The 25,974-nt window shown below is 43.1% G+C and overlaps 1 protein-coding gene across 1 annotated transcript in view; it reads left to right on the top strand.

Annotated features, from left to right (window-relative positions):
- Positions 1 to 12,298, top strand: part of MTNR1B (melatonin receptor 1B) — a 31,880-nt gene extending 19,582 nt beyond the window's left edge. The window contains exon 2 of the mRNA XM_009906136.2: positions 11,356 to 12,298. Coding sequence (XP_009904438.2) covers positions 11,356 to 12,224 — 869 coding nt within the window. The 3' untranslated portion in view covers positions 12,225 to 12,298. The remainder of the gene's footprint in view (positions 1 to 11,355) is intronic.
- Positions 12,299 to 25,974: the final 13,676 nt, after the last annotated feature.

The raw sequence follows: 25,974 nt of genomic DNA, 5'->3' as shown, positions 1-25,974 counted from the left end.
GTGTTCCAAACCCCTCACCAACTTTGTTGCCCTTCTCTGAACTTGTTCCAGCAAGTCAACATCCTTCCTAAACTGACCTGTTCAGCCTACCATCGACCAGTACCCCCAGGTCCCTCTCTACCTGGCCGCTTTCCAGCCACTCTGACCCCAGCCTGTAGCACTGCATGGGGTTGCTGTGGCCAATGTGCAGAACCCAGCACTTGGATGTGTTAAATCTCATGCCCTTGGCCTCTGCCCATCTGTCCAGCCTGTCGAGGTCCCTCTGCAGAGCCTCTCTACCTTCCAGCAGATCAACTCCTGCCCCCAGCTTCATGTCATCAGCAAATTTACTGATGATGGATTCAATGCCTTCATCCAGATCATCAATAAAGATGTTAAAGAGCATGGGGCCCAGTACTGATCCTTGGGGCACACCACTAGTGACTGGCTACCAGCTAGATCACACAATGCAAATTAGTGTCTGCCAGCACACAGCAAAGTTTCATCCAGAGCTTTTAGCAGTGAAATGTCCTTACTTTGTTTACTTCCACGCTCTAGGCTTTTACAGCTGTTCTGAAGCAAGGTTTAGGATGGGGATTTCATTTTCATTTGTTTGGTTGGGGTTTTTGTTTGGTTGGTTGGTTGTTTTTTGTTTGGTTGGTTGTTTTGCTGTTTTGAGGTGTTGGGGTGTTTTTTTGGTAGCTGGTTTTGTTTTGCTTTGCAGGACAAGATCTTACAAAACACTACATATTTCACTTCTTTCTATGAAATGCAATATAGTGTTGAGAGACTGAAAAAATTTAGTTATTAGCAATAATAGGTTCCTTGGCTATTTATAGGACCTGACTAGATTGCACCTGTTGTGTTTTTACAGCTTTTCCTATTAGCCCCTTTGTCAGCAGTAAATGACTTTTCGTACTTGCACTTGTTCATGTGGCTTTCCTATTCTTCCTTAGTTGAAGCAATCAACAGCTGTGATTACTTCAAGTGAAGAAAATTAAGCTGATATGTACTGACAGATACAGGAAACATCTTCTTTCATCAATAAGTGGAAAAAAAACCCCACCCAGTCTGTTTTTATAGTTATTCAGTTATTGTGCTCAGTAACTGGAGGCTTTGAAGCTGGTCCTTCACTGGTGCCCACTGGGTTTGGAGAACAAGCCCTGTGAGGAGAGGCTGAGGGAGCTGGGGTTGCTTAGCCTGGAGAAGAGGAGGCTCAGGGGAGACCTTATTGCTCTCTACAACTACCTGAAGGGAGGTTGCATCCAAGTGGGTGTTGGTCTTTTCTCCCAGGCGACCAGCACCAGGACAAGAGGACACAGTCTCAAGCTGCACCAGGGGAGGTTTAGGCTGGATGGTAGGAAGAAATTCTTCACAGAAAGAGTGATTGGCCATTGGAATGTGCTGCCCAGGGAGGTGGTGGAGTCACCACCTCTGGAAGTGTTTAAAAGGAGACTGGATGAGGCACTTGGTGCCATGGTTTAGTTGATTAGATGGTATTGGGTGACAGGTTGGACTCAGTGATCTCAAAGGTCTTTTCCAACCTGGTTAATTTTGTATTCTGTATTCTATTGTGGTACCCACAGTGGTAAGCACGCAGAACACAGGTCTTGGATTCATTCCCTGCATGAAAAGCAATAGTACCTTAAATAGAGAGACTTTCTGAGCAACGGTGTGGCCTTTTGGCTTCCTAGACAATACTGAAGGCAAGACTCTGACATTAGTGTGAGGGCATTTGTATAAAGGATCTTCACCCCCAAGCCTGTTGCAAAATGCAGCTGAGTTGCAGGTGGCTAGACATATACAAGAAGTTTATTACGACAAGTTTATTGCCATGTCAAACATTTTGCCACAAAACTAGGCTGGTTGGGGGCTGCCCAAGGAGGTGGTGGAGTCACCATCCCTGGAGGTGTTCAAGAGGAGATTGGACGTGGCACTTGGTGCCATGGTTTAGTCATGAGGTCTGTGGAGACAGGTTGGACTCAATGATCCTCGAGGTCTCTTCCAACCTTGGTGATACTGTGATACTGTGATACAAGAACCTGAATGGGAATGTCTCATCGCATTGCTCAAACCCCCACAACAGGGAAGCCCTAGAAAAATCTGTGCATCTGAATGGTGTCACTGAGCTGGTAGAATACACTGTTAGAATACACTTTTCCATTCCTTACAGAACAATTTTACCCTGCTGTTTTCATTATAAGAGCAGTTATATTGGTACAGACCAAGGGCATAGCTGGCCTCATACTCTGTCCTTAACTGTAGATGTAAGCAGTAACTCAGGAAGAAAAAGAGAACAGAGCAAATCTATATAATAAATACTTCTTTATTCTCTCTGCTTGTGATTCCTTCCAGCTCAGAAGATTTCCTTAATGTAGTATGTTATGTCTGTTTAGTACCTTCAAGTGATGCCTCATTCAAGTATTTTTCCAGCCTGCCTTTGAATGCAGGCAAGATCTGTTAAGATTCCACAGGTTTATTATGAATCTCCACAACCACCCCCTTCTGTTTGCTTCTAATTTGACTAGCTTCACTAATAGCTCCAGCTCTTCTATTGGATGCATTCCTCAGTGCCAGCATGTCACCGTGGTGTCATTTTTTGAGTAGTGAGCTGGACAGGCAGAGTGTGCCTAATAGAGTTGGTATTATCTAATGCAGAAGAGTAAGGCTCATGAACCTAGAGTGTTATTCCTAATCTGTGTCTTAGGAGAGCCCCTGCACCTGTCTATCTCAGTTTTTCCCCCTGGGTGTTATTGGGGATTTTTGTTTGTGTGGTTGGTTGGGGTTTTTTTGGTTGGTTGGTCGGTCAGTTGGTTTGGTTTTCTGGTTTAGTTTGGGGTTTGGTGGGGAGGTTTGTGGGTTTTTTTCTGGGGTTTTTTGTTTGTTTTGTTGGTTGGTGGGTTTTTTGGTTTGGTTTGTTGGTTGGGGTTTTTTGGCTTGGTTTGGTTTGGTTTGGTTTGGTTCAGTTCGGTTCAGTTCGGTTTGGTTTGGTGTGGTCTGATTTGCTTTGAAACACACTGATGAAGAGTCCTCTACAATGGAAGTGATAACCTGTGTGTTCTGATTCTAGGGTGAAATTCTTGAACGTAACCTAGAAAGAGACAAGCAGGCTAACCCCAGGAGAACAGCAGGGCTGGTGAGTAGGGCACTCTCTTGGGACTATGGGAGACATAGGCTCAAGTCCTTTTTCAAAGAAAGGGTCTTCTGCCATGGAAGTGTCCTAACCACTAAGTGAATTCTCCAGAAGAGCCTGGTTTGCCTCTTCTTCTTCCCCCTTTTTCTCTGAAACACCCAGTACCAGGAAAATACCTGCAATTTAAGAAAGTATCAGAAGCTCAGGAAAGTACTGATGACTCCATGAACATACTATGTGATTAACTCTCAGGCTTTGCTCTGGAAGAGCCAATCGTTTGCTTTTGCTTCTACCCTGCCGAGTATTCTCTGTTGTGGCTGGTGCACTAGGTGGCAATAGAGAGTCACCACTGCCCCAGCGTGCGCCAGAGGAAGCCACAGGCAAGCAAGATTGCACAGCTAAGGGTTACAAATCTCAAGCCTTTAATAAGTTTTTAACAGCACAGGACTAGAAATATTTTTTACACCTGCAGGCTATTACGAAGCTCATGGCGGCAAACTCACAGCGAGTGCCACTGCTCCTGTGTTTAGCCACAGGGAGAACAAGCCTGAGTGTGGACAAATAACTTAGGCTCTAGGTTATATTCATACCTAGCTGCCAAACATGCCAAAATCACGCATCACTAATCAACAGTGCAACTTAGGTGCTTCTTTTCAGCAAGGCTATGTTGACAGCTACAGCTTATAAGCCTGAAATTCATCTCCCGCAGATGCAGCTTCCAGCACTGAGTCGCAGTTGCAGATGCAGGCCCATGAACTGTGTCTGTTTGCAAGTCACTAAGCCACAGTCACAAACTCCTTTTTACATGCAGTGCTTCTGTTCCTCTTGATCCTGCATTCTTTTCATTGCAGCACAACGTGAAAAATGAGTGTACAAAGCATTCTCCATTAGTTGATAGTAGGCTGAACACGAGCCAGCAGTGTGCCCAGGTGGCCAAGAAGGCCAATGGCATCCTGGCATGCATTAGGAACAGTGTGGCCAGCAGGAGCAGGGAAGTCATTCTGCCCCTGGACTCAGCGCTGGTTAGGCCACACCTTGGGTCCTGTGTCCAGTTCTGGGCTCCTCAGTTTAGGAAAGATGTTGAGTTGCTGGAAGGTGTCCAGAGGAGGGCAACAAAGCTGCGGAGGGCTTTGGAGCACAGCCCTGTGAGGAGAGGCTGAGGGAGCTGGGGTTGCTTAGCCTGGAGAAGAGGAGGCTCAGAGGAGACCTTCTTGCTGTCTACAACTACCTGAAGGGAGGTTGTAGCCAGGTGGGGGTTGGCTTCTTCTCCCAAGCAACCTGTAACAGAACAAGAGGACACAGTCTCAAGCTGCACCAGGGGAGGTTTAGGCTGGATGTTAGGAATAAGTTCTTCACAGAAAGAGTTATTTTCCAGTGGAATGTGCTGCCCAAGGAGGTGGTGGAGTCACCATCCCTGGAAGTGTTTAAAAAGAGACTGGATGAGGCACTTAGTGCCATGGTTTAGTTGATTAGATGGTGTTGGATGATAGGTTGGACTTGATGATCTCAAAGTTGGTTAATTCCAACTTGGTTAATTCTATTCTATTCTATTCTATTCTATTCTATTCTATTCTATTCTATTCTATTCTATTCTGCAGTGGGGTGTTTTTACTGTTTCATCTTAAAGACAGAAGTTCCTCTTTTCACCTTCTACGTAACAGCACAGTATTGTCATCCAGTGAGTGGATGACTAAGACTTAAACCCTATTGTTCTGTATTTCAGAATCTCTTTGTTTGTTTGTTTCTGTGAAAACACAGGCATCTAACTTCCAGGGTTTCTAGACCTGGATTTCTTCTGAGCAGGAAGCTCTTCTAAAGCCTTAAGGTAGCTGCACAATAAAAGGTAGCTCAATGATTCACGGTAAATACTCTCCTTTTCTTCAGCATCTAATACAGTCCTGAAGAGTGAAGGAATACAGGAAGGCTGGACATTCTTCAGTAAGGAAATCTTCAAGGTGCAGGAACAGACTGTCCTCGTGTGCTGAAAGACAAGCCAGCAAGGAAGATCATCTTGGTTGAACAGAGAGATTTGACTGGAACTCAGGAAGAAAAAGAGTTTATGACCTTTGGTAAAAGGGACATGGTAAATCAGGAAGACTACAAGGATGTCATGATGTTATGAGGGAAGAAAATGATAAAGGCCTAAGCCCAGCCACAAATTAATCTGCCTACTGCTGTAAAAGACAATAACAAATGCTGTTATAAATAGGAGAGCTAAGGAGAATCTCCATCCTTTATTGAACATGGTGGAAAGCATAATGACCAAGGATAAGGAAAAAGCTTCTTTACCTCAGTTTTTAATAGTAAGACCAGTTGTTCTCTGAGCACCGAGCCTCTTGAGCTGGATGTCAGGAGCAGAATGAAGTCCCCATGGGGAAGTGGTTAGTGACCTGCCACACCAGCTGAAAACATGCAAGTCCATGAGGCCAGGTAGGATCCATCCATCTGAAGGAGCTGGTGGAAGTGCTCACCAAGCCACTTTCCATCATTCACCAGCTAGCCCTGCCTAACCAGGGAGGTTTCAGTTGACTGAAGATCAGCAAATGTGATGCCCATCTTCAGAAAGGGCTGGCTGGAAACTCTAGGGAACTTCAGCCCTGTCAGTCTGACCTTGGTGCTTAGGAAGCTTATAAATGAGATCATGCTGAGTGACATTATACAGCACATACAGGACAAGGAGGTGATCGGGGCCAGTCAGCATGGGTTTATGAAAGGCAGGTCCTGCTTGACTAACCTGATCCTCTGTGACAAGGTGATTTGCTTGCTGCATGAGGGAAAGACTGTGGATGTTGTCTGCCTAGGTTTTAGTAAAGCCTTTGACCCCATTTCCCACAGTATTCTCCTGGAAAAATTGGCTGCTTGTGTCTTGGTCAGGCATACACTTTGCTGAATTAAAAATTAGCTGTTTGTCTGAACCCAAAGAGTGGTGGTAGAGGAATTAAAACCAGAAAGGAGGTTGAACAAGCAATAAGACAAGAGGAAATGGCCTAAAGTTGTACCAGGGGAGGTTTAGCATGGTCATTAGGAAAATTTCTTCACCAAAAGGGTTGTCAAGCAGTGGAAGTCAATCAAGGCTGCCCTTTGAAGTGGTTGAGTCACCATCCCTAAAGGTGCTTAAAAGACATATAGATAGGGTGCTTAGTGACATTGTTCAGTGGCATACTTGGCAGTGCCACCCTGGCAGTTGAACTCTATGATCTCAAATGTCTTTTCCAACCGGAATGATTCTATGATTCTACTCACAGTGATGGTAAAGAATTCTCTTTATACACATCATGGGATAATTATAGTCACCAAAAGCTTTAAACAGTGTCACTGAACATGCTTTTGAAACAGAAATGCCCCAGATGTCCCCCAGATCAAAGACTTCTCTTGATTCATGTCTAGGTTGTATTTCTTGTGTGTTAGTCTTTAAGATATTGCAGTTCTAGTGAAAATACATTGCTTGCCCCTTTCCATTCCATCAAAAGCCTGCATCAAGAATAGTGTGGCCAGCAGGAGCAGGAAGTCATTCTGCCTGTGTACTCAGCACTGGTTAGGCCACACCTTGAGTCCTGTGTCCAGTTCTGGGCACCTCAGTTTAGGAAAGATATTGAGACTCTTGAACGTGTCCAGAGAAGGACAATGAGGATGGGGAGAGGTCTGGAGCACAGCCCTGTGAGGAGAGGCTGAGGGAGCTGGGGTTGTTTAGCCCGGAGAAGAGGAGGCTCAGGGGAGACTTTATTGCTCTCTACAACTACCATTGGCCATTGGAATGTGCTGCCCAGGGAGGTGGTGGAGTCATTGTCCCTGGAGGTGTTCAAGAGGGGATTGAACGTGGCACCTGAAGCCATGGTTGAGTTAGTCCTGAGGTGTTGGGTGACAGGTTGGACTTGATGATCTCAGAGGTCTTTTCCAACCTTGTTGATTCTATGATGCTATGACTTTCTGCCTTAATTGTCCCTACTCCTTAAATTTGTTGCTACACAGTATATCCCAAACATGACAGGAGAGGAGAAGGCAGGGAAAAATGCAATGGTCTGCACAACAGGCTTCATGGAAACAATTTTCCTGTCTTGAAGCTTGGCCTTTTTGTGCCAAATAAAAGAAGAGTAATGGATGTAGAAGAGGAGTATGCAATGACAAACATGACTGTAGCCAGTGGGAAACAAAGCTGTCTGCATGCAATGTGTAAAACACTTGTAAAACAAATGTGTAACAACCAAAACACAGAATCACAGAATCACCAAGGTTGGAAGAGACCTCAAAGATCATCAAGTCCAACCTGTCACCACAGACTTCATGACTAAACCATGGCACCAAGTGCCACATCCAATCCCCTCCTGAACACCTCCAGGGATGGTGACTCCACCACCTCCCTGGGCAGCACATTCCAACAGCTAACAACTCTCTCAGTGAAGAACTTTCTCCTCACCTCGAGCCTAAACTTCCCCTGGCCATCCAATAAAAAAAAAAAGAGATTAAATTAAAAAACCAAACAGGATATATAATTAATAATTTTAGCAAGTTTGAGACCAAAGAATGAAGAAAACCTTTTTTTTTTTATAGAGGTTGATGATTGCAGTTTCTTCTCTTCTTTGGTAGAGACATTAGAAGTTAATTGTCTTTTCAGAAGGCAGATGCTTAGCCCTTTTGACACTATCAAAAAGTGTGGTCTGTGGTGAAAAGTTCTACAATACCAAGTCACACCAACATTACAAGAGGGTATGAAAGTTCCCTTTTTCCTGTTAATTAAGGAAACAAAATCAATATGCAATAAAGCTTCATGAAATATCAACTCTGCTTCTGTTATACCCAAAGTCAATATGAGACCCTCCTTTCTCTTCTTTATGCACTTGACTCAATGTTTGAAACAGCACAGATGTGTCTCTTTCTGAGCCCCTGGTTATATATGTGTCTTTTAATAGCTGCTCCTTGTAATTAGAGGATCTTTTCATGCCAGTGCCCAATATGTTTCATATAAATGAACATCATTTTCTGATTGCTGAAACTGAAATCTAGGAACAAAGTGCATGAAGTAAATTATGGAAATAATGGTAATAACATGATCAATTTGTTGTTTCTATTTTGTTACAGATAGCAAAAAGTTACCTTTTCTGGTTATCTTAGGAATGTAATTATAGCCACGCCAAATGCTGCCTTAGGTCAATCAAGGAACATTTTACGTTCTCCAAGCACTTAAAAGACCTCCAGGACCTTAATCTTTACAACTACCTGAAGGGAGGTTGTAGCCAGGTGGGGGTTGGTCTCTTCTCCCAGGCAACCAGCACCAGAACAAGAGGACACAGTCTCAAGCTGCACCAGGGGAAGTTTAGGCTGGAGGTGAGGAGAAAGTTCTTCCCAGAAAGAGTGATTGGCCATTGCAATGTGCTGCCCAGGGAGGTGGTGGAGTCACCATCCCTGGAGTTGTTCAAAAAGGGATTGATTGTGGCACTTGAAACCATGGCTTAGTTAGTCTGAGGTGTTGGGTGATAGGTTCGACTTGATGATCTCTGAGATCTTTTCCAACCTTGTTGATTCTGTGATTCTATGATACATTTTATGACTTCAGAAAGTTTCTCTCTGCTATTGTCCATTATTCATTGCAGTAATAAAATACTAATACTTCATTTCACAGCCAGCCACATAGAAAGGAAGAACATTGAACCTTACTTTGCAGTGCACACTGTGAAGAGCTGACCCTGTAAACAGCCATAAAAGTGATACATTATTTGAGGCCTTTTTAGATATGCACCGTTTTTCTTCTGTGTTGTAAATTGGTGTGTTACGGTTTTGGCAAGTTCACTGCTAGCTGTCCTTATTCATTGCAGGTGGACACTTTCAAGGAGTCCTAAATTACACACAGAATTTTGAAATTCTCTTGCCAAATGTGCTTTACAGTAAATTTCCAACCATGATCAAAGTAGCTGAATTCTCATGGGATTGTGACTGACCATTACATTTTAGATATAAGCTGATGCTGGGAGACCTTAGAGCTCAGATTAATCTTTGTATACATCCTGGACTAAACCTCTATCTTTCTCCAAAAGGCATTCTAAACCAGAAAAAGGTTTTTCTTAAACCTTTCTTTCTTTCTTCTGACTTCTCTACCTTCTAATGTCAGGTTTAGCAATGTAAAAATCATAAGAGAAATTCTTGTTGCCATGATGCAAATACATTCTGATAAAGATGCTCCTACTCTTTTATCATGTCTGGCTAGGCCACACCCTGAGTACTGTGTCCAGTTCTGGGCCCCTCAATTTAAGAAGGATATTGAGACACTTGAATATGTCTAGAGAAGGGCAGTGAGGCTGGGGAGAGGTCTGGAGTACAAGCCCTGTGAGGAGAGGCTGAGGGAGGTGGGGTTGCTTAGCCTGGAGAAGAGGAGGCTCAGGGGCGACCTTCTTGTTCTCTACAACTACCTTAAGGGAGGTTGGGATTGGTCTCTTCTCCCAGGCAAGCAGCACCAGAACAAGAGGACACAGTCTCAAGCTGAGCAAGGGGAAGTTTAGGCTCGAGATAAGGAGAAAGTTCTTCCCAGAAAGAGTAATTGGCCATTGGAATGTGCTGCCCAGGGAGGTGGTGGAGTCACCATCCCTGGAGGTGTTCAAGAGGGGATTGGATGTGGCACTTGAAGCCACGGTTTAGTTAGTCCTGAGGTGTTGGGTGATAGGTTGGGCTTGATGATCTTTGAGGTCTTTTCCAACCTTATTGATTCATGCTGTGAAGGATTTTAAGAAAAAAATAACAAGTGTGCAAACCAAAAATGTGTTTTGTGCTACCTAAATGCCAAGAATCTACAGTTAGTGCCTCTAATTTGTGTCTCCTCTGAAGTTCCTAGGGAATTATTTCACATTTCACTTTTCAGGAATATACTTTGCTACCTCACTAATTTATTAAAGCATCCTCAGATAGTGAGACATTTCAAACTGAGGAAAAGGACACCTTTTAAAGGGAGACAATATCACCAAAACATGTTTAAATGTCATCATCAGAAAAGGAGCTACAGGCTCCTTTCATAAATCTGAATGCCTTCTCTTGCATCCATGTATTTTTTTACCCAATGAGTTTAAGTATGCCTTTCTGCAGAGGATGGTGAAGGCAGTTCAGTCTTCCTTAGTCAATCCAGCTGCAGTATGGGTAAGCCATTCATGCAGAAAATATCTATAAAACAGACAATTGTGTAGCAATTTAGAATGCACATAAAACAACACCTCCTTCTAAACCCTGTAGACCTAGTCTTTGTATAACATTCCCCTTGATACCTCTCAAACCTGTATTACAGTGCTGGGTTAGAACATCATAATAACTTGCCTAACTGGCACAATTTAGACTCTCTTTCTTTTTCACCTCATTCAGTCCAGTTGTGGAGTTAGCTACACTGCAAAAACTCCACAGGTGCTTATGTGTCTTGCTGATGGTTATGTTTATTAAAAAGCAAACCAGAAAGGAGGTATAATTCAGTCACCAACAGGTTTGAAATATCATGTTCCTGCAGATATTTCCATGGTGTTCTAAGCTGAACTGTAAAATTATTTCCCCTACAGACCTATGGGTCTTATATATATGGGGAGGTTTAGCTTGGATGTTAGGAAGAAGTTCTATACAGAGAGAGTGATTGCCCATTGGAATGGGCTGCCTGGGGAGGTGGTGGAGTCACCATCATTGGAGGTGTTCAGGAGGAGACTTGATGGGGTGCTTGGTGCCGTGGGTCAGTTGTTTAGGTGGGTTGGATTGGTTGATGGGTTGGACGCCATGATCTTGAAGGTCTCTTCCAACCTGTTATTATTATTATTATTATTATTATTATTATTATTATTATTATTATTATTATTATTATTATTATTAACCTGCTGCTTGCTGACATTATCAATAATTTAGCACTGCAGATATCCAAAATAATATATCCACTTTTCTTCTTCTCCTTCTCCTTCTCCTTCTCCTTCTCCTTCTCCTTCTCCTTCTCCTTCTCCTTCTTCTTCTTCTCCTCCTCCTCCTTCTCCTTCTCCTTCTCCTTCTCCTTCTCCTTCTCCTTCTCCTTCTCCTTCTCCTTCTCCTTCTCCTTCTCCTTCTCCTTCTCCTTCTCCTTCTCCTTCTCCTTCTCCTTCTCCTTCTCCTTCTCCTTCTCCTTCTCCTTCTCCTTCTCCTTCTCCTTCTCCTTCTCCTTCTCCTTCTCCTTCTCCTCCTCCTCCTTCTTTCTTCTTTCTTCTTCACAACTACGCTTGCTTTAAGACTCATCTCTATGTATTTTCCTTTTTCCCCAGGTAATGCATTTGTGGTGAGCCTAGCTTTTGCTGATCTGGTGGTGGCCTTGTATCCGTACCCACTGGTGCTCTTAGCTATTTTCCACAACGGATGGACCTTGGGTGAAATACACTGTAAAGTGAGCGGCTTTGTGATGGGACTAAGCGTCATTGGCTCTATTTTCAACATTACCGCCATTGCAATAAACCGGTATTGCTACATCTGTCACAGCTTTGCCTATGACAAAGTGTACAGCAGCTGGAACACAATGCTGTATGTCTCCTTAGTCTGGGTATTAACAGTGGTGGCAATTGTGCCAAATTTTTTTCTTGGCTCGTTAAAGTATGACCCACGCATCTATTCCTGCACGTTCATTCAGACTGCCAGCTCCTACTACACCATAGCTGTCGTGGTGATTCACTTCATCGTTCCCATCACCATCGTGAGCTTCTGCTACCTTCGGATTTGGGGTTTAGTGCTTCAAGTTAGAAGGCGAGTCAAATCAGAAACAAAGCCAAGACTGAAGCCAAGTGACTTCAGAAACTTTCTCACCATGTTTGTGGTGTTTGTGATTTTTGCCTTTTGCTGGGCACCTCTGAACTTCATTGGACTGGCCGTAGCCATTGATCCTATGGAAATGGCACCAAAAGTTCCTGAGTGGTTGTTCATTGTAAGCTACTTCATGGCCTACTTCAACAGCTGCCTTAATGCAATAATATATGGACTTCTTAACCAAAACTTTCGGAACGAATACAAACGAATTTTAATGTCACTGTGGATGCCAAGGCTTTTCTTCCAGGACACATCCAAAGGAGGAACTGATGGCCAGAAGAGCAAGCCTTCTCCTGCTTTAAACAACAATGACCAAATGAAAACTGATACCGTGTAAATGTGTAATGGACAATGCAAGGGTTTGTCCCGGAGAAACCCCAGAATGTGGATGTAATGTTCAGGTCATTCCTGCTTGGTTTTGGGTTTTTGGGGTTTGGTTTTATTTAGATAGCACTTTGTGACTGGGATACTGTCTTATTGATGAAGCACATTGCTTTCAATTCATGCTTTATACAGGATATCAACTGAAAATGCATTTCAGAATGAAAGCAGCAGGTGAGTGAAAGCTGGTTTAGCTTTGAGAGCTGAATTCTGCTTCCAGATATACGAATCAGGCATTATTTTTTTTACTTCCATGGGAGTTTTGCATTCTTTAGACAAGATTTGGATTCATTTCTTAGAAGATGCAGTGAAAGTACTTGTCTATAGGCACAAGGTGAGGAGAAAGTTCTTCACAGAAAGAGTAATTGGCCATTGGAATGTGCTGCCCAGGGAGGTGGTGGAGTTTCCGTCCCTGGAGGTGTTCAAGAGGGGATTGGATGTGGCACTTGAAGCCATGGTTTAGTCATGAGGTGTTGGGTGACAGGTTGGACTTGATGATCTCTGAGGTCTTTTCCAACCTTATTGATTCTATGATTCTAAGAGCTCATCAAGGCTGCAGGGTGGCATTTCCCTGCCTCCTGTACCTGAAGAGAGAGTCTGGTTTCCACAAATAAGCCAAAAATCACATTTCTGTGCATGTATTGGTGTCAGTAGTAGTATCTTTGTATCAAACTTGTAAATTAGAGAGAAGAACATTTGTGTAAAAGCAATTATTGACCTTGGAACCTTACCACACAGTTTTTTCATGCTTACTCAGTTTGGGAATAGAGTGTATTTACTATGTTCATCTTTTGTGGGTAATTTTATGGTAAATAATACAATGCAAACTGTTGGTTGGTTGTTTTTTTCCTCACACACTTACTTTATGTAATATTCTTCCTTTAGAGAGGATTGAATTTTCATTGTGCTCAATTTATATACCTAGATATATACATCCAATGTCATCTGACCCCCTTTAGCACAGCTCATGGATTTACAACAGGCTGGAAATTACAGCATATGACCTGTGATCATCTGCAGTGGCAACTGGACACTAGACACAACATCCTAGGTCATCTCAAATGATGGTAGACCAAAATAAGCCCTTTTGACTGTAATGGTAGCTGAGATACTTGCCTCACATAGCTTCATCTAATCTTGAACAAAAACCACTGTTGGTGTCTGAGCTAAATTTCAGTGTTTGATGTGTTTGCTTCCATCTGTGATGATAAACACAGATCCAGGGATGAGATGCATTGCCATGTAGAGGTGCTGGTTTCCCTTCACTGACTTTAGAAGGAGCTTTGATTGCTATTTCAGACATCTCACTTTGGATAGCTAGAGGAGGATATGGATTGCCTAAATGTGGGATATCTCCAGTGTAGGAGTTTGCACACAATCTGTTCTCTAAATTCTGCCTGTCATTCATGAAGTTCTAGAGGATTGTTAGTTTTACCTTGAAACAGGCATTCCTACTGGTCTGGGAAACTGACCAACAGTACTCACTGACTGCATCTTCATTGATTGTAACGGAGATCAGGCACCTTATGTGGACACATTTCAGGCAAAGACAGGTGATCTCAGTCCCTGCACAGTATACCTACAGTTCACATTTGCACAGTTCATAGAATCATAGAATTGTTCATAACATAAAATTATGATTTTCAATTTTCTTTTCCAACTGAATTTCTTCTTTTTCAGGTGACACTTTGTAACAGTGACCATACAGTTCAGATTGCAGTCTGTGCTGTACCCCACAGCATCATAGTAATTTACACAATGGGATTTGTATTACCTCTAAATCTCATTAGGGATTGTGATAGTTTTAGGCTATGCACCAACACACAGTCAGTGAAACCATTTTACCATTAGATCTGAAATCACTCTTAGTAGTGCTGTTCAGGGGAGAGGAGACAGACCTCTCATAAATCCATGACAGGTATTGAAATATGAAAAGGAAGAATTCAGGTTGCTATAACATTCCAGTTTGGGGTTACAGACCTGGCTGTATGAAACAGCTTTCTGTGGTAGTGTTAACAAAATATTTGTGCCGTGATGTTAACTTGTACAGCAAATATAGTGCTCCTGAAGACATAAAGACATCACCCTTACCGTGCTACACTTCCAGACAAGCATCAGAGAACCACTGTATTTAAAATGTTTTATTTGCTTGCCCAATGTATATGTAAAGTACAGCAAAGCAGCAAATGTAAGGATTCTTCTAGCTTTAGTGCTCTTCAGATGATTTCTGATTATCTCTGAAGCTCAGTACAGTAGGTCTCATAGAGTAGTAGCCTGATGAAATCTGAAGGCTTTGTGCATAGGAGGAAGAAAGAGCTGGGACAAATTTAACCTGGTGCTAGGTAACAAAAACTTTGCAGCTAGAAGTAGCCATCATTAATATGTAGGCTCTGCTTGGAACATAATTTTGTAAGTCTGACCCAGTTTTGATGAGTGTTGTGTTTCTTTGTGACATCCACACCCAGGTGCTGAGCACAGAACTAGTAGAGATGTATGCCTACATGTGAACCTTGCCCCAGAGCAAAGGAGTTTCAAGAGTCTGTGTAACTTGCAGGAAAGAACACCAACTCTGCTTCATTGACAATCTTGCTTTTTCTAACTATGAGTACTCAAAACAGTGATCCAAAATTCAACATTTCTGTGCTGCCTTGTAAGGAATGACTATTAGAAGTAAATTGGTTGACCTGGGTTTATCACTTGCTGACATGAGTCAGAATAGAGTCCAGAATTTGGATCAATGTTTTAGCAGGAGCACCTTCCAACAGACCAGATTGTTCAAAGCCTCATCCATCCTTGCCTGAACACTTCCAGGAAGGGTACCTCCACAACTTCTCTGGGCCATCAGTTCCAGCATCTCACTACCCTCACAATAAAGCATTTATTCCTAATATCTAATCTAAATCGACCATCTTTTAGTCTGAAACTATTGTTCTTCATCCTCTGTCTACACTCTCCCTTTCCATATTTCCTTCAGTCCCTGTTTAAGTACTAATAGGCTGATACAAGTTTTCCCTGGAGCCCTCTCTTCTCCAAGCTAAATAACTTCAACATTCTCAGCCTGTCCTCTTAAGGAGGGTGCTCCAGCCTCCTGATCATCTCTGTTCCCCTCCTCCTGAGTCACCTGAGAGTGTCTTTCTTATGCTAGGAACCTCAGATCTGAACACAGTGCTTGAAGACTGTAATGCTTTGTTTAAAGCAAGAAGTGTTCCAAAACCTTACACTTCATCACAAATGAGGGAAAATGTTTGGAACAGTCCTAAATTATCAGGTGTGAATTCTACTACTACAACATTTCCTGAATGGAATCCTTCTCTGCACGTTGTCTGCAAAGCCAGTGGAGCTGTTTAGTATGCCAGGTACTGATATTGATGAGTCCTGATGTGCAGACAGTAACTCATGCTTGTTAAAGTCAGATTTTATGTCCTGTATTACTGTATTTGAGTTCACCTGGAAATGAAATCAAATAGATAAAATTTATGTTTACCTTTAAACCAAATACATACAATTTGTATTAATTTGGATTATTAAGTGCAAATTTGAATGGTGAAATGTCCTCATATAGCAATATTTTATTTTTCCATATAGTGACCTACCTATACCAAAAGTCTTAAATGAATTTCCTTCCTTCTCTTATTATAATTCAAAATCATCTTTCCCTCAATTTGCATTTGAAGAAAAAATTACAAATGCAATTTAAAATATAACTGACCATCAAGATACTTACAACATGACTTGGGAAAGCAGTCATGAAGTTCCTATCATCCATTTCTGCCCCTGTACTCAGCACTGGTTAGGCCACACCTTGGGTACTGTGTCCAGTTCTGGGCCCCTCAATTTAAGAAGGATGTTGAGACACTTGAACGTGTCCAGAGAAGGGCAACGAGGCTGGGGAGAGGTCTCAAGCACAAGCCTTATGAGGAGAGGTTGAGGGAGCTGGGGTTGTTTAGCCTGGAGGAGAGGAGACTCAGGGGAGACCTTATTGCCATCTACGACTACCTGAAGGAAGGTTGTAGCCAGGTGGAGGTTGGGCTCTTCTCCCAGGCAACCAGCACCAGAACAAGAGGACACAGTCTCAAGCTGCACCAGGGGAGGTTTAGCCTAGATGTTAGGAAGAAGTTCTTCACACAAAAAGTGATTGGCCATTGGAATGTGCTGCCCAGCAAGGAGGTGGAGTCACTGGAGGTGTTCAAGAGGGGACTGGACATGGAACTTGAAGCCATGGTTTAGTTAGTGATGAGGTGTTGGGTGATAGGTTGGACTTGATGATCTCTGAGGTCTATTCCAACCTTATTGATTCTGTATGTCTGTATGTCTATATGTCTGTATAGATTTGTGCATCTTTGAGGGAGTGATAATTTTTGTTATGTACCAGTATTTGTACCAGCATATCAGATATAGACACTTTAAGAAAAAAAGAGGAAGGAAGTCAGCTAGATCTTGTGTTCTGCACAAAGTAACTACCGAGGGCAGAACTAGGGCCTCAGGGACAACGTTTTTTTGCTGAAGATTTGGAGCATTTTCTTGATTAAAAAGTGTTGTATTTTCTGGGGTTTCCTGAAAGAAATAGATGTATTTTAGTATTGTTCTTACAATAAAACTCTGATTGGAACAAAACTTATCTCCACATAGGTGTGGGAAGACCACATGTAAATTCTCTTTCAGTAAAGAGGGAAGTGGAGCTGTGGTAAAATCTAAATGAGACTGAAGTGTTGCATTAGCCTTACTCTATCTTGACATGGAAGAGGAAATTCCACTTTCAAGGAAGACTTAAAACTAATTATTCAGTCCTATTATTGCTGACTTCAGTGAAATTAAGTTTTCACACCAAATTATTGACTGAGTAGGCTAATTCTGTCTGGCTCGTTCTCAGGGGCAGAAATACACTTCTGTCCCTCCACTTCTGTCTCTCCACTTCTCCCTTTAAGTACACATGAAGACAAAAAATGATCCCTTTTCTTTTCCAGTTGTCTTTTTGGAGACCTGCTGGGAATTTGCCAATGAATAAATATCTGTAGAAGTTTGTATATATTTCTTACTATGTATATAACAGCGTTTCGGTCGTCTGGAAAATGTCTTGCATATAAAGGCATTGAGAGATTTAATGGGAAATGTGGAAGAGTTTATTTTCTGTCGTATATTGATCTGTCACTATTTGAACTGGATCTTGCACAGCTGGTCTATAACAATAAATCTATATTTTGCCTCAAGTTATAATAAGCATGCAAAGAAATCTCTGTGGATGTCAGCTGTAGAACGTGTTGGAACTAGATGATCCTTGTGGTCCCTTCCAACCCTGACTGATTCTATGATTCTGTGATTCTATGTAACTGAGTTCTGTTTGTTATCTTGTTAATAACACATCCAGCTGTAGTGGGAAGCAAAATCACTGAAAGCATTTTTTTAAATCTATATTTTTATAAATATTCCTGTGGCATAAATTTACTCTAGGGTATAAATCCCATCAGATACATTGTCAAAACCTGGATACTCTGGATTTAGTCTGAGGCTGAGGCTGAACCAAAAGAGTGTGACGCACTGTGTCCCACTGAACCTGGTCACAAAGGCAAGAATGTCACATTCACTTGGCTCTAGCAACTCTGCTCTTCAGTCCTGAGGACTTTTACTTCTTGGGGATAGCTGGGAAGGTTCTATGGTATTATGTTGGCATTTACTCACAGAATAATCTCATGTCATATGTGCAGGCAAAACTCCAACTAGCTCAAGAGCTGCAGAATAAAGCCTTGCAATTGTTGTATAAAGAATTGTTCTTGGATGGAATAAAGAACAGCTGGCCACAGGAAGAGCACTCTTAAAATTGTATTTCATGTATGGAACATATTGTTTCTCTGTAAACTTACTACCTACAGGCATGTGATTAAGTCAGGTAAATGCATGCCAGCTGATACAAGCTGTGATAAATGAGGTCCATTGATGCCAACTGTGTTTTTTAATCACAGACTAATGAACACTGAAGGTTTTGCCCTTAGGGGAAAGAAACAGAACGGAACGGAACGGAAAGGAAAGGAAAGGAAAGGAAAGGAAAGGGAAGGAAAGGAAAGGGAAGGGAAGGGAAGGGAAAGGAAAAGTAAGGAAAGGGAAAGGAAAGAAAAGAAAAAAGGAAAGAAAGGAGAAAAGAAGAGAAGAGAAAAGAAGAGAAGAGAAAAGAAAAGAAGAGAAGAGAAAAGAAGAGAAAAGAAAAGAAAATAAAATAAAAGAAAAGAAAAGAAAAGAAAAGAAAAGAAAAGAAAAGAAAAGAAAAGAAAAGAAAAGAAAAGAAAAGAAAAGAAAAGAAAAGAAAAGAAAAGAAAAGAAAAGAAAAGAAAAGGAAAGGAGACAAGAAAAACCAAAACCCCATGAAGAAAGCCATGTGACCATACTTTAAATTGCTTCACAGAGAAACTCTGTGGCAAATGACCTATTTGCATGTATTTAGTGTAAATGTAACCATTTCATACTGCAAAAGAAAAGGCAAAAGGCTTTACAACATTATGATGCAGTCCTGTTCCAAAGCAAAAGATACTCTACTGTAGAAACACACTCTTTGCAGTACCTAACTTTCACAAGTCCCCACAAGACACTGAAGATGCACACAATGATACAAGAGACCCTACAGTGATGTATTTCAATGTCTTTTATTTTGTCCACAAAACAGAGCTTTCCTGATTACTGTGAACACAAAACTAGTGCAGGAATGTTCCAGGCCTGGGAAGTACTCTGAAAGCCTGCTGCTTTCCAGGATGGTTTATGGGAGAATCAGACCACATGCATTGGTAACACAAATGTTGCTTTTCTAGGAGATACTGTCCCTGTCCCCTCCTCCTCATCCTCTGCTCACAGCAAACTTCCAGGGATTGATTTTTTTTTTTATCATTTCCCTTGACCTGCTGGTGACTCTCTTCCTTCTGCTGCCAATATATGCTCCTGGCTTGTGAAAATCTTCTTCTCTGCAAGATTCTCTTCTCCCGGGTCTCTTCTCCCAGGCAACCAGCAGCAGAATAAGAGGACACAGTCTCAAGCTGCCCCAGGGGAAGTTTAGGCTCGAGGTGAGGAGAAAGTTGTCACAGAGAGAGTTGTTAGCCATTGGAATGTGCTGCCCAGGGAGGTGGTGGAGTCCCCATCCCTGGAGGTGTTCAAGAGGGGATTGGACGTGGCACTTGGTGCCGTGGTCTAGTGGTCATGAGGTGTTGGGTGACAGGTTGGAGTTGATTATCTCTGAGGTCTTTTCCAACCTTGTTGGTTTTATGATTCTATGATTCCCCCTGTTCTTTTCTACAGAGTCACTTCCTAGGTCATTGAACTCCAGCCTTTCATGTTACATGATGAGGTTCCATCCTGCATCTTACTGAACATCATGGTGTCCACTTGCTAAGGATGCACTCTGTCCCATCGTCTGGGTTGTTACTGGAGATTTTAAGCAGTGTTGGTCCAATTATTGACCCCTGAGGGACCCCATTAGTCACTGAATTTTTGCTGGACTTCATACCACTGATCACAGTTCTTCCATCCACCAGTTGATTCAGTTCCCCACCCACCTTTTCATCCACTTCTACAACCCTTATCTTACAAATTCAGTGATAGGAATACTATGGGAGATTGTGTCAAGGGCATTATTAAAATTAGGTGTGTGACACCCACCGCTTTCCCTTGGCCACCTATTTTTTCACTTGATCATTCAATTTGTTTAAAAGGTAGAGAACCAGAAGTGTTGAGTTGCTGGAATGCGTCCAGAGAAGGGCAACAAAGCTGGGGAGGGGTTTGGAGCACAGCCCTGTGAGGAGAAGCTGAGGGAGCTGGGGTTGTGCAGCCTGGAGAAGAGGAGGCTCAGGAGAGACCTTCTTGCTGTCTACAACTACCTGAAGGGAGGTTGTAGCCAGGTGGGGGTTGGTCTCTTCTCCCAGGCAACCACCAATAGAAAAAGAGGACACAGTCTCAAGCTGTGCCAAGGGAGGTTTAAGCTGGATGTTAGGAGGAAGTTCTTCACAGAAAGATACATTGGCCATTGGAATGTGCTGCCCAGGGAGGTGGTGGAGTCACCATCACTGGAGGTGCTTAGGGAGAGACTGGATGGGGTGCTTAATGCCATGGTTTAGTTGATTAGATGCTGTTGAGTGACAGGTTGGACTCCATGATCTCAAAAGGTCTCTTCCAACCTGGTTAATTCTATTCTATTCTAATCATATACTGACAAGACATTCAAGTAATCTTTATTAAAGCACATTATGCATATGTGGTGTTGTTTTATTTTCTTGATTGTGTGGAGAGCAATTAAAAAAGAACCATGAAAACAACAGGGCAGTGTCCTATATAGAGAGATTATGTTTCAAATGCATTACGTGGAAACAACTAGGTGACCTCAATTACTGTGTCTTTGGGGGGAAAGTATACAGATTCTGGAGTTTATGCTTCATCTCATTCTCTAGATAATGTTTGCTTGTTGAACAGCTTCTGCCCTCATCATAGCCTCTCCTATGAAAAAATAATCATAATAATTGTATGGATTGAACTAAATGCTGCGAATCAAAAATGGTCTGATTTGAAAGGATTTTATATGCTACTGCTGTATTTAGTTCTGTCACCTCCACTCCAAAGGACCACAGCTTTGCTGCCACAAGGATTTCATCCCATGCCCTTTGCAGCCTGACCAGTTCTCTCTCATGTACTCTTTTCTGTAGAGCCATAGAATTGTTCAGGTTTAAAAGGCCTTTAAGATCATCATCTCCAACATTAATCTGGTGCTGCCAAGTCCATCACCAAACCATGCCACTCATTGGCATAACTTTTAAATACCTCTAGGGGTGGTGACTCAGTCACTTCCCTAGGGCAGCCTGTTCCACAGCTTGACAACCCTAACCTAAACTTCCTCTGGCTCAACTTGAGGACATTTCCTCTTGTACTATCACTTGTTCATTGGGAGAAGAGTCCAACCTCCACTTTGCTACAACTGCCTTTCAGGTAGTCATTGAAAGCAATAAGGTCTCCCCTGACTTGCCTTTTCTCCAGGCTAAACCATCCCAGTTCCCTCTGCCCCTCTCTAGAGGACAAGCTTCTTTGTCTTTCTTTTGAACAAGCTTCTGCAGCACAGAATTATGAAGAGATTTTACAGTACATTTGAATGTGGTTCTCTCTACTGAATATAATTAAATAGCATATCAGAAACAGTAATGTCTTCATCCTATCTTGTTAATGGCAGGCTTTTGAAGTTCAGGAATCACCAAAGAGTGTGCATGCAAACCAGGATCCACACTGTCTGTCTTTGGTCCAGTGTGCAACAAACAGGAGACAGGATTTTTGTTGTTGTTCTTATTAAATAATCACAGAATGGTAGAGGTTAGAAGGGACCTCTGGAGATCATGGGTGGACCATTCAGGAGGTAAAGAGCTGGCTTGATGGCCACACCCAAAGGGTGGCTGTCAATGGGTCCATGTCCAAGTGGAGGCCAGGGACAAGCAGAGTCCCTCAGGGATCAGTCCTGGGACCACTCTTGTTTGACATCTTTGTTGGCAACATGGACAGTGGCAGTCAGTGCACCCTCAACAGGTTTCCTGATGACACCAATCCGTGTGGTGCAGCAGGCATGCTGGAGGGAAAGGATCCATCCAGAAAGACCTTGACAGGCTGGAGAGGTGGGCTCATGACAGCCTCATGGGGTTCAACAAGACCAAGTGCAAGGTCCTGCAGCTGGGTCAGGGTAATCCCAAGCACTGCCATAGGCTGGGCAGTGACTGGCTTGAGAGCAGCCCTGAAGAAAAGAACATGGGGGTGCTGGTGGATGAGAAGCTCAACATTACCCACCAGGGTGCACTTGCAGCCCAGAAAGCAAATCACATCCTGGGATGCACCAAGAGAAGCACAGCCAGCAGGCGGAGGGAGGTGATTCTCCCCCTCTACGCTGCTCTGGTGAGATCCCACCTGGAGTACTGAGTCCAGTTCTGGAGCCCCTATTACAGGAAGGTTTTGAACATCCTGGAGCATGTCCAGAGAAGGGCCACAAGGATGATTAGAGGGCTGGAGTACCTCTCCTACAAGGACAGACTGAGGGAGTTGGGGCTGTTCAGTCTGGAGAAGAGAAGGCTCTGAGAAGACCTTTTTGTGGCCTTCCAGTATCTGCAGGGGGCTACAAGAAAGCTGGGGAGGGACTTCTTAGGGTGTCAGGGAGCAATAGGACTAGGGGGAATGGAGCAAAACTAGAAATGGGTAGATTCAGATTGGGTGTTAGGAAGAAGTTCCTCACCATGAGGGTGGTGAGAGCCTGGCACAGGTTGCCCAGGGAGGTGGTGGAAGCCTCATCCCTGGAGGTTTTTAAGGCCAGGCTGGATGTGGCTCTGGGCAACCTGATCTAGTGTGAGGTGTCCCTGCCCATGGCAGGGGGGGTTAGAACTGGAGGATCCTTGAGGTCCCTTCCAACCCTAACAATTCTCTGTTTCTATGATCATGTGATCCAATTCCTCTGCTAAAACTGATCACACTGCACAGGAAGACATTCAGGTGGGTTTTGAAAATATGCAGAAGAGGCTCCTTAATACAGTCTGTTACTCAGATCCCTTCCAGGAAGGCTCTCTCTAATGAAAAGAGTGGTTAAATGTCTCAAAATTTTTTATTCATGACATGAATAAAACTCATAAAATGAGTCTTTACAACCATACAGCTCAGCTCATGGTGTGGGAACCTCTTAGATGTTACACACCCTGCACATGCCATGACTTGCATACACTGAATACTCTCTAGAGCAGCAGGAATCTCTGAATAACAAGTCCTATGTGGCTTACTGAAAATGCAACCTAGGTAACCAGATTTTCTGCCTTTACTCTTTTCATTGCTCTCTACAGATTTGCCTCCTCACAATTCACACTGCCTTAAAGAGCAGAGATCCAAACAAAAGGTTACGAGGACAAATTTGATGCGGGTTGCTGTAAATAAACAACAGATTTCTACTTCTCAGAGTAATGAGAGTCTCCTTCTGGAAATGGCCTCTGCTCCCATCACATTCACAAATACAGGCACATTGGAGTCTCTGTGAACTTCTCACACCCTCTACTGTGAGACAAGCAGGTGTCTACCAAATCAGGTTGCTCAGAAAATAATTCAGTAGCTCAGAATACTTCAATGACTGTCAGCAGTGTTTGTTTCCTTCTGCTCTACTGTTGTTACTAACCTTTGTGTCATGAGAGAACACCTAACTATCATGAAATTGTTGGTAAACCACAAGTGTTAGCAATAATAAGAATTAAATGGGAGCATTCTATGACTCTATATGAGTGCCTCATCCAGTCTCTTCTCACTCTCAGTGATGGTGACTCCACCACCTCCCTGGGCAACACATTCCAATGGCCAATCTCTCTTTCTGTGAAGAACTTCTTCCTAACATCCAGCCTAAACCTCCCCTGGCACAGCTTGAGACTGTGTCCTCTTGTTCTGCCGCTGCTTGCCTGGGAGAAGAGACTGTGACAGTTTTAGGCTGTAAATACTGTACATTTGTACATATTCATTGCATTCCGTTGTAGAGTGTAGTTGTTGCTTGCATAATCCAGCTTTCCATTTTGCTTCCCCGACTGAGTTAGCTGAGCTTTTGTTAATGTGGGTGGGTTAAACAATCACAGAGACCAACCCCCACCCGGCTACAACCTCCCTTCAGGTACTTGTAGACAGCAAGAAGGTCTCCCCTGAGCCTCCTCTTCTCCAGGCTAAGCAGCCCCAGCTCCCTCAGCGTCTCCTCAGAGTGCTGTACTCCAAACCCCTCCCCAGCTTTGTTGCCCTTCTCTGGACACCTTCCAGCAACTCAACTTCTTTCCTAAACTAAGGAGCCCAGAACTGGACACAGGACTCAAGGTGTGGCCTAACCAGTGCTGAGTCCAGGGGCAGAATGACCTTCCTGCTCCTGCTGGCCACACTATTCCTGATGCAAGCCAGGGTGCCATTGGCCTTCTTGGCCAGCTGGGCACACTGCTGGCTCATGTGCAGCCAGTTTCCTCAGGAGTTCAGTATTACAATAAGTGTGTGTGCTTTTGGAGGGTAAGTATAATCTTCTCTCATTAGGTCATAGCCATTTAACACGTTCTTTGTTTCCAAGAGGCTGACAGTTCACTTGTTTGCTGCATTTAATCAGTGCCTGCATAGTGCTAATTGGATAAATTGTAACACATGGTGTTTAAAAATTGAAGAAAATGATAATTTTTTTAAAAACTCTTAAAAGACAACACTAGTCCAGCACATTTTTTTATCACCTCATACTTAATGTATGCTTTTCCCTTTACATGTGTTGGTAGACCTCTTAGTCTGCAGTGTGAAACACTTGCAAAAGAAGCAGCAGGCACTCAAGTGATGTTTAGGAAGGTGGGATAAAGTATTGCTCTTAACGCTCACAGAATCACACAGAATCACAGAACTGGCAGAGTCTGAGAGGACCTCAAGGATCATCCAGTTCCAACCCCCCTGCCATGGACAGGGACCCCTCACAGTATCACAGTATCACACAGTATCACAGTAACTAAGGTTGGAAGAGACCTCAAGGATCATCAAGTCCAACCTGTTCCAACAGACCTCACAACTAGATCATAGCACCAAGCGCCACGTCCAATCTCCCCTTGAACACCTCCAGGGACGGCGACTCCACCACCTCCCTGGGCAGCACATTCCAATGACGAATGACTCGCTCAGTGAAGAACTTTTTCCTCACCTCGAGTCTAAACCTCCCCTGACACAACTCCCCTCACACTAGATCTCAAATTGTGCCAGGGGAGGTTTAGGCTCGAGGTGAGGAGAAAGCTCTTCACAGAATTGTTAGCCATTGGAATGTGCTGCCCAGGGAGGTGGTGGAGTCACCGTCCCTGGAGGTCTTCAAGAGGAGATTGTATGTGGCACTTGGTGCCATGGTTTAGTAGTCATGAGGTGTTGTGTGACAGGTTGGACTTGATGCTCTTTGAGGTCTTTTCCAACCTTATTGATTCTATTATTCTATGATCAGGTTGCTCAGAGCCCCATCCAGCATGGCCTTAAAAACTTCCCCCACCTCCCCGGGCAACCTGTTCCAGTTCCCACTACCCTTGTGGTGAAGAACCTTTTTTCCTAACATCCAAACTGAATCTCCCCACTTCTGGTTTTGCTCCATTCCCCATAGTCCTATCAGTACCCAACATCCCTCACCAGCTTTTTTGTAGGCCCCCTTGAGATACTGGAAGGCCATAATAGGGGCTCCTTGGAGTCTTCTCTTCTCCAGACTGAATAACCCCAACTCATATTTCTTCTCTGCTACATGAGAGTGGACAGCAATAAGGTCTGCATCATTTACTGTGGTTCTTCAGAGATGTTAGCTGGTGGAAGGATAATGCTTGTCTCTTTAAGCACAGACAAATGGTTTAGATTTTATTGAGGATCCTGAGGTAACTCAAGTGTTAAACTAGCTGATTTTGAAAGAATGAGTAAACTAAGCCTAAGAGACCTTTTTTCATGTGCCCTCATTCCAGGCAACTATTGCACAGCTTATTATGGAGCCCCTGTAACTCTTCATCACAGCCCTTTTCATTTATATTTCCTGGATTGTCATATGCTGCAAGATTCACCTTATGAATTTAAAAAGCCTATGATTCTTTCTTTGAAGATGCAACTGCCCTTTGTAAAAAATTCACATCCCCAACTTTGAACTTTAGCAGCAGTCTATTATTTTTACACTTCATTTAAATGTCAATGTGTTATTTTATAGACTTCAAACT

Source organism: Dryobates pubescens, chromosome 10 (genome assembly GCF_014839835.1).
Source record: "Dryobates pubescens isolate bDryPub1 chromosome 10, bDryPub1.pri, whole genome shotgun sequence".
Lineage (NCBI taxonomy): Eukaryota > Metazoa > Chordata > Aves > Piciformes > Picidae > Dryobates > Dryobates pubescens.
Note: the sequence above shows the minus strand (reverse complement) of the source record. Positions and strands in the feature narration are given on the sequence as shown.